The 9,586-nt window shown below is 37.9% G+C and overlaps 1 protein-coding gene across 1 annotated transcript; it reads right to left on the bottom strand.

Moving 5' to 3' along the window:
- Positions 1–6,329: 6,329 nt before the first annotated feature.
- Positions 6,330–8,994, bottom strand: Rptn (repetin). The gene is made up of 2 exons (XM_042681508.1): positions 8,857–8,994; positions 6,330–8,111 (listed from the first exon to the last, which is right to left on the bottom strand). The coding sequence occupies exons 1-2, from the start codon at positions 8,992–8,994 to the stop codon at positions 6,330–6,332; spliced, it is 1,920 nt and encodes a 639-aa protein (XP_042537442.1).
- Positions 8,995–9,586: the final 592 nt, after the last annotated feature.

The raw sequence follows: 9,586 nt of genomic DNA, 5'->3' as shown, positions 1-9,586 counted from the left end.
TTGCAAATTACAAAATTTAAAAGTAAACAGAATGAATTAGAATGCCACAATAGAGGACTGGGAGCAGTAAGAGCACAAAGGTAGAATGAAAAATCAATGACTAAGGTAAGGGTATGAAATGACTTTTTTAAAAAATGTAATTTTATTGTTATTATTAAGGTGTGATACAGAGTGGTTACCATTTCATAAGTCAGGTAATGAGTACAACTCTTTTTGGACAATGTCACACCTTTAGAGATAAAGTGTGACATGAGATTTTAATAATAAATATAATACTAATTGAAGAATTCATCTGCCATTTGACTCTTTATTATTCAGCCATGTCCAGGACTGATTTTGCACCCAATGTGGCCATCTTTACTTTGAACCTCTCTGTTTATCTTTATTGCTGCCTTACCCCTTTGGTTATAGCCTAATTGTGTCTGGAGTACTCAGAAAATAGTGTAACATGCATCATTGTTACAAGCATAGTGTAGCCTCTACCATTGAGCTACAATTTTCTAGTGCCTACAATGTGTCAGGACAATGCCAAGCATTCCACAAATCCTTACAAACACCTGAAGAAGAAAATATTATATACTGTTAAAATTTTAAAATAGAGGAAACTGAGGTTCCTATCATATAGGAAGCTAAATTGTTGGGGCAGAATTGGAACCCATTTTTTAAAGTGTTTTTTTTTTCCTGTTGGTCGTGGGGCTTGAACTCTGGGCCTGGGTGCTGTCCCTCAGCTCTTCAGCTCAAGGCGAGCACTCTACCACTTGAGCTACCGTGCCACTTCCTTAAAGTGTTTTTTATTGTAAAAATAATGTACAGAGGGGTGGTTACAGTTACATGAGTAAGGTAGCGAATACATTTCCTATTGAGCACTGTTACCTCCTCCTTTGTTTATCCTCTACCATTCCTTCTCTCCCCACCTTCCCACCCATTATTTTTTGACTCCAGACTGCTGTTCTTAACTTCATAACATAGGATCCCTCTTCAAATTAGGGAATGGAATACTTTGCTCAATGAATATTAAACATTTAATTTACTAAATGTACTAGAAGCATATGGGCCTCATTTAGTAGCAAGAAAGGCTAGAGCAAAGTCTTTTAGTACTAGTTTTGGGACAGTGATAGAAAGCAAAAAAAAAAAAAAAAGAACAGAACAACACACACATACACACACACATGTCAGGGACATCCAGTTAGGCAACAACAAGCATGTGTCCTGTTCATATAAGTAGCTTTTCAGCATAAACGATCTGGATGGCAGAAGTCTGATCTGTTTACTGGGCAAGAGCGCCATGCTGTGACCAGTTCACTTTCTGACAGCGTCATTTTGTCTAGATATCTCTTGAAGATGTAAGAAATCCAATAACCAGTAGATGGCACTAGAATTCCATGGGACATTTCTTTCAGGCTGCATACTTATTGGTTAGCCAGTTGTTCTAATCATTTACTTAGAAAACCATAGCACTCAGTATAGAAGAGATATTATAAATTGTATTGTGTCAAGTCTTTATTTTAAGAATGAGAAAACTAGAGCATAGTCTAGGAGCACAAATGTCCTAACATTGGCTGTGGCATTACTAACAATGTCAGCACTTGGCTTCAAGTTTCTCCGACTCCCAGTTCTCTCTTTGTGTCTGACTAATTATTTTCTTTTGATAATTCCCTAGCTTTAATGTGGTATACTGACAAAATTGTAGAGACTTAAGGTATACAATGTGACAACTTGATATACATATGTCTGGTGAAATGACTACCACAATAAAATTATATAACACATATATCATCTCATATAGCTTTTTTGTAGATGAAACATTTAATATCTACCTTTTTAGAAATTCCAAGTATAAAACACAGCATTGTAAACTACAGTCATTGTGCTATACATTAGATATCCAGAACTTACTCATTTTATAATGGAAAGTTTTAATTCTTTTCTTAAATAAGTTTTTTATTGTGAAAATACTGTACAGAGGGGTTACAGTTACATGAGAAAGGTAATGAGTACATTTCTTATCAAGCATTGTTGCCTTCTCCTTTGTTTTTCCCCTACCATCCCTTCCCTCCCACCTCCACAACTACACCATGGCCCCCAGCCTAAATTGTAAAGTTCGTTTTTTCAACATAGTGTCTTGTACATCTAATTGTTACAATGGGTCAACCCTTATCCCTATTTAAACATTTTGTTTTTTTTCCCTTCCCCTCCCCAAATTATACTGACATCAAATACAGTGAAAACAGGGGTTATACCATGGGGGAGGAACATACAAAGCAACAAAAAACATCACATGGTACCTTATAAGGAAAGTTTTTATTCTTTTTTAAATTTATTTTTTATTTTTATTTTTTTGGTCCAGTCGTGGGGCCTGAACTCTGGGCCTGGGCGCTGTCCCTCAGCTCTTCAGCTCAAGGTTAGTGCTCTACCACTTGAGCCACAGCGCCACTTCTGGCTTTTTTTCTTTTTGCTTATGTGGTGCTGAGGAATGGAACCCAGGGCCTCAATGCATGCAAGGCAAGCGCTCTACCACTGAGCCACCTTCCCAGCCCCAAAGTTTTTATTCTTTAACTAATCTTTCCTTTTGACAATTCCTAAGCCTTTGGCAACTACATTTCTAGACTCTGTTTTTATGGGCTCAACTTTGTACATTCATATAGTATTTTTATTTCCCTATATGACGTATTGCACTTAACATCACATCCTCAAGTTTCATCCATGTTGTCATGGATAGAAGATTTTTTTCTTTTCTTTTTGGCCAAATGACATTCCATTATATACATATGATTATTTTCTTGTTTCCAGGTTGTGCCTCTCTTGGTACTCCCAGTAAGCAGCACAGTGTCCAGAAAATTGTGAATCTGAGATTTTTGAACTACATCCTTGGTGTTTTATATGTATAAGATGATGCTATTAACTACTAGTAGGCATTGTTGTTTGGCCTTAAAAAGGAATATGATCAATGACTTCCTTGTCTTTTGTGAGCTTATGAATCAGCATATAGACATACTTGAAATTATAAATCTGTAAAAAAAGTAGAATGAAATGGAATAGAATGCCACCATCGAGGACTGAGGAACAGAAAGGTAGATATAGAAAAAGTAATGAATACATATATGAATTTACTTATGTACATGTACATACTTCTTTTTTTAGTCATTCACTGATAGTCACTTGGTTTTAATCCATGTCTTAGCTATTGTGCATAGTGTTGCAAAGAATATGAGATTACATGTATATCTTTGACACCATTCAACACACACACACACACACACATATATACAAATATATAAATACATATAACTAGAAGTGGAATTTCTGGATAATATGGTTGTTCTAGCTTTAATTTTTGAGAGATGGTTAATTTTTTTAAAGATGGTTGTACCAATTTATATTTCCATCAACAATATACATAAGAGATTTTTTTCCTTCACATTCTCTCTAGCACTTTCTGTTCTTTTTGATACTACCACTACAAGTGGTGGGTGGTATGTTACTGTGGTTTTAATTTGCCTTTATATTTCCCTGACAGCCACTTATATAGAACATCTTTTTTGTACTAGTTTGCCATTTATATGTCTTTTTTTTCCTGCTAAGATTACTGTTTCTATCTTACCATGTAGCCCAAGCTACCTGGAACTGTCTTGAACTCATGATCTTTCTGTCTTGTCTCCAGAGTGCTGAGATTACAAATGTATACCACTATGCCAGGTTTCTTTTGAAAAAAAAAATCTCTTTAGGTCTCTTGCCTACCTTTTAGTTGGGTTTTCTTCTTGCTATTGAGTTGTTTGAGTTCATTATGTTTTGGATATTAACCTATTAGCTGTACAGCTTGAAAATATTTTCTCCAGTTCCGTAGGTTCCTTTTGATTTTGCTGATTGCTTCCTTTGCTGTGCAGAAGCTCTTTAGTCTGATGTAGTCCCACTCACTTGTCTTTGCTTTTTTTGCCTATGTTCTTGGTGTCATATCACAAGTTCCATAGTCCAGATCAATGTCAGGAAGTTTTCCCCTTATGTTTTATACTTTCAGTCTTACATTTAAGTCTAGTCATTTTGAGTTAATTTCATGAGTGGTATGAGAGAAGGGTATTTTGATGTCTGTTCAATAGTTGTTCTTAATGATTTTTCCTCTAAAAAGGAAAAAGGAAAGTTGCTTCTTAAGAGATTGCATTTAAACAGAATATTCAACTCAAACTAAGCTGTAACTTTTCTACTAAGTTGTCTAATAAGCTAATTATAACAGCAATGTTGCAAATTCAAGTTGTATTGTGTTCACAAAGGAACAGGAAACTACTAGGTCGTTAAATGACTTCAGCTTTGTGGAAAGGATGAAATATACACAGATAACAGCAAACAAAGTTGCACCCAGGGCAACTTGTAGATATGAAAATTAACAGGGCAAAGGAGGCTTATCATTGAGGGAGGATTAGAGATGATAAATTTTGACTTGCCTTTGAAGGAGTTGAAAGTTAGTAATTGTGGGGTTCAAACTCTACAGAAGGGAGAAGAAGAATGGAGAAGTGTTTAAGAGATAAGAGAATAGCATGATCACAGTCTGGGATCTTGCATTAGAGAAGGTGCTGGGGTTGCCGAGGGGAACCTGTCCACATTTTAGGGGTTCTGTTTAAATGAGGCTTGTTGGAATTGGGCTTAGGAAATCTGAGTGAGATGAAGGCTGAGTCTTGAATGGTGGAAGAAGGCAGGGTGGAAGAAAACAATGCTAATAGTAGAAGAGAACAATGGACATCAAATATTGGTGCCAGGATAGAGGCAGAAACATGTCTATTTTGTTAAATTTGGTTCATCAAGTGTCTATAAAATACTTCAAAGTATTCTGGACAGTACAATGATGTGGAGATTAAAGCATGGACTTTTTCTTGAAAGAACATACTTACTAAATTTCTGTGAAAAATAATGTTAAGGGAACAGTTAAATACCAAATAAATAAGCACAAAGACACCAGATTATGTTACTTTGGAATATATTATTTTCAATATATGTTTCAACAACCATCTGAAATTTAGCATAACTTTAAAGATGAAGAAATAAGCCAGACTTCAGGGAGGCTCATGCCTACAATTTTAGTTACTCAGGAAGCTGAGATCCAAGAAGTGCATTTTGAAGCCAATCTGGGCAGGAAAGACTGTGAGCCTCTTATCTCCAATTAACCACTAAAAAAGCTGGAAATGGAGCTGTGGCACAAGTGGCAGAGTGCTAGATTTGAGCAGAAAAGCTCAGAGACAGTGCCCAGGCCACATACATACAAACTGCAACTCTCACATACACGCAAAAAAAAGAGTTAGGGAGGCATTAAGAGTTGACAATGACCATCAATGACTTAATGACCATCAAATGTGTTGGTGAATGAGTGGTAAAGGGTTAAATCCCTAGTAGGGGATGGAGCAAAATATTATAGCTAGATAATGTCCATTTTGACTATTATTTTTTCCGATTGATTTTTATTTTTATCAATGCCAAAGAACTTAGAGAATAGAGACTTTAGAAGATAAGAAATGAGGTCTAATGTTTGGAAAGATGATAACATGGTTACCCAATAAAAAAGAAAAGGATTCATCAAAGCCATTGCTCATCAATCATTTATTGGATATATTAATGTAATTCCACAGTCTACACAAAGACTATCTTTGAAGGGTTTTCAGAACTCTACAGCCAGGGATGAATAATTTTGGCCAGTGGGAATCTGCATACAGATGACATAAGCTTTCTTTCTATTTTGAGTCAGAATGAGCCTATTCAGCTCTTGTGATAACTGTCCAATGGACAGTCCCTGTGGTGAAGAGTTGGGCCTGGAGGATGGCAACTCTCGAGATGTCCTTTGTGGTGCCTGACTCCCATAGCTTGTTACTGTATTTCATTCTAGTATAGACTATGAGGTTTGTGATTCCTGGTGCTTTATCCACAGGAGCCAAAGTTCATCAAAGCCCAAATATCCTTTCCTTGTTGTAATGTCTTCAGAATACCATTTTTAGTTCTTGAACTTCAGGGAAAGAAGTATTATACTGTTTACCTTTCAAAGGTTTAACCATATCTTACCTAAAGAGAGCCCCAAATAGGAAGTGATTTGAATTTCCATGCTGATAAAAATTAAGATCAGATTCTTTCACTCAACTTACAACTTAGATTCCACCCAATCAGAAAGCCTTAGATTTGCTGCTGAAAGAATTGAGATGCCCTAAAAATGAATTCTAGTCCTCAAAAGCATCCTTTTGGTGGGTGGAAAATAGAAGGTATACATTTTTAACTTTTTAAATGAACTAAAGCTGAACTGATACTTGGACTTTTTCTTTGGCTTCATGTTGCTTTAGTTCAGGTGCTCACACAGCTTAGTTCTGACATGATCTCTGTTCTTGTACATATTTATAGAAGGGGTTGGGAGCACTGACTGCCTTGGTAGGGTGCCCTCTACCCTGTTCTCCTTTGTGGGGCCTCCCACCACTCTGGGTTGGATGGAAGTCTTTTCCTTGTGAACTTTGATTATCTTCATTCATGTGATTGTTTTCTCTGTTACCACAGCCTTGTTGAGATCCTTGGGATTGCTGATTTTTTGACTCTTGATATCTGTCTTTCTCTTTCTGGTTTTGTCTGTCCTGTTGTTGTAGACGATTTTGTTCCTCTTTGTGGGTTTTCTTTTGTCTTTGGTGTTTCTCTTCATCTCCATAGAGTTTCTTGTCTTGTTTTTGATGGTTCTGCTCATTTTCATAGGTTTGTCTGTGCTGTTGTTGTGCCTCTTCATGAGTTTGCCTGTCATGTTTCTGGAGGTTCTGTTTATCCTCATGGGTTTGTCTGTCCCTTGTCTGATGACTTTGCTTATCATGTACCTCACATGGACTTTCTTGGTCTTGATGGGTGTGACTACTCCAGCTTTGGTGACCCCGTTCTTTCTCTGCCCAGTGGCTGTGTTTCTCACTTTGATTCTGCCCAGTTGGGACTTGTTTGTGGCCCTCTTCTCTGTTGCTTGATTGCCAATCTCCCTCTCTAGACTGGGATCCCTGTCTCTGATGTTGATTTACTTCTTTTCCTGAAACCTGTTGACTTAGTCTCCCTGACTTCCCTGATTGCTCAACATATGACCCTCTCCTTGTTCCATCAGTCCCTTGGAAATGCCTATTTTGTCCTGGAATTTCAGCTTCCTTAGTCTGTGACTGACCAGAGTGGGAACTCTGTCCTTGTCTGTCTGTCTGCCCATGGTGGGAACTCTGTCCTTGTCTGTCTGTCTGCCCATGGTGGGAACTCTGTCCTTGTCTGTCTGTCTGCCCATGGTGGGAACTCTGTCCTTGTCTGTCTGTCTGCCCATGGTGGGAACTCTGTCCTTGTCTGTCTGTCTGCCCATGGTGGGAACTCTGTCCTTGTCTGTCTGTCTGCCCATGGTGGGAACTCTGTCCTTGTCTGTCTGTTTGACCATGTTGAGAACTCTGTCTTTGACTGTCTTTCTGACCAGAGCCTGATTCTTTACCCAGATTTCCAGATTGTCTATAAGAACCTGATTCTTGTTGACTGGTCTGACTAGAATGAGAATCTTGTCTGAGTGTTCCAGACTGGCTACATTTTGATTGTTGTTTAACCCTTTCAGACTCACCATGATGAGAATCCTGATCTGGTTTCTCTGACTTATTTATGGCAAATGTATATCCTTGCCCTTTTGGTTGGCCACTGCTAGAGTTTCGATTCAGTCTCTGATCAGAGCTAGAGTCTTGATCTTGTCTCTTATGCTCATCAGAGCCATAACTCTCATCTTCTTCCTCAGACTGGCTACAATGAGAGTCTGTATTTTGTGTCTGTAATTGACCATGGTGGGTGTTCTTGCCATGTCTCTCAGACTGATCATGCTGAACATCCTGACTTTGTCTCCCAGAGTGACTTTCTCTTTCATGACTCTGCCTATGTGGTCTGCCTCTGTGGTTTCCTGGAAACTTATCATTTTGTGTTCCTTCCTTCTCCATTTCTTGCTGGGAGATTTTATGTCCACATGACCTATCTAGCTTAAGATGGCAAGCTTGGACCAATCGGAACACCAATAAGAGATATTCTTGAAAATCAACATATCCATTTCTGTCTCTGTCTAAGAGGTCCATGATGATTTCCACAGTCTCTGGGTCTTTTGGTCTCTGTAGAAAGATAAAACAAACAGCAAAATCAAAACATTCTCTATTGACACTAAGATGTATATCAATGTTCATGTCTCAGTCCACAAACTTTCCTTGATTGAGAAACCATTAAAATGAAATGGCTTAGTTCTAGTCTTTGACCCATGGATTCTCAGAACCTCATCCTTTGTTGTACCAATGGGAATATGGCTCTATGGAGTAGGCACACAGATTTATAATCAACTCTTTTAATAACTAGTTTGAGTCATTTGACAAAGTTATTCCATCTATCTCATGCTATATTGTAAATATATATCTACTTTCTCTTCACAATGTGAGATCTTATAGGACGAGGAAGCTGGTTTTATTCAAATTTGTATTACTGGTTCCTGGTAACTAGGATTGTGCTGTTACAAAGTAGACTCTCAGCGAACCTTATTGGATGAGTTAACACATGGTAAGTTGTGAGGACAGCGCATATAAAATACAGAAATAAAAATACAAACCTTAAATTTTCTTCTGAAAAGTTATTCTCTATTACTTTGAAATTCTACTACCTGTTGTTCAAGCTCGGATACAAGGAGATGTGTGTGTGTGTGTGTGTGTGTGTGTGTGTGTGTGTATTGGAAGAGAACTACTAGGTGCTTCCCAACATAGCACATTCCTAGTATAACATAACCAATAAAGAAAAACATGAAATCCTGGATGCAGATATCAGAATCATTCATACTTGACTCCCTCAGGCCAAAGTGTCTGTGTATCTTACCCGGAGGATATCTCCGAATTCAGTCAAGAGCAGGTGCTTCAACTCCTTCTTGCATAGTGAAGTACAGTCCCCATTCTCTTTGGCATAGTTTTGAAACACCTTGGTTACTGTGAGTATGCTGTTCAGAAGGTGAGCCATTCTGAAAAATTTAGATGAACCTATAAGAAGAAACAAAATTTTGTCTAGATTTGGGATGAAGACCTAGAGATATAATTTCCAGAGGGAAAGTGACCCATTTTAGTTTGAGAAGGAAACTTAAAAAAATGAAAATGTCTATTTTAGCCATACCTTCATCTTGACCAGTAGTCAGGGTTTTAAGACCTTTGTGCTATAGTGGGGGAGATACAAACTATGGTTCCTTTGCTAAAAGAAGAAGCAACTTGGGCTGGAAAGGTGGCTCAGTGGTAGAGCGCCCAGGCCTAGAGTTCAGGCCCACGACCGGAAACCCCCTCCCCTCCCAAAAAAAAGAAGAAGCAACTTTCTAAAAACAAAAACAAAAGTATAGTAGAAGCCCATAGAGGGAGGAGGATCAGAGGCCAGCATAGTAGGACATAATTTTCTACCAACAGCAAGTATTTGAAGATGGAATAGGTTAGCAGTTGTTCTTACTAGTCTAAGAAAGCTTTCTGGGAGGCAAAATTCCAAAAGCAATGCAGATAATTTTTACACCTGCATATAAAATTGTATCAGTGAGTACAAAAATTGTTACAGATAAAAATAGCAAGAGGAC

This window comes from Dipodomys spectabilis, unplaced genomic scaffold (assembly GCF_019054845.1).
Source record: "Dipodomys spectabilis isolate Male_0828 unplaced genomic scaffold, ASM1905484v1 ptg000069l, whole genome shotgun sequence".
In the NCBI taxonomy this organism is placed as follows: Eukaryota; Metazoa; Chordata; class Mammalia; order Rodentia; family Heteromyidae; genus Dipodomys; species Dipodomys spectabilis.
Note: the sequence above shows the minus strand (reverse complement) of the source record. Positions and strands in the feature narration are given on the sequence as shown.

Bases quoted from the DNA above. Each gene is read 5' to 3' on its own strand.
- Rptn (XM_042681508.1), bottom strand. From the start codon at position 8,994: ATGGCTCACCTTCTGAACAGCATACTCACAGTAACCAAGGTGTTTCAA. The intron at 8,112-8,856 runs GTAAGATACACA...ATCTTTCTACAG, and splicing joins AATTCGGAGATATCCTCCGG to AGACCAAAAGACCCAGAGAC.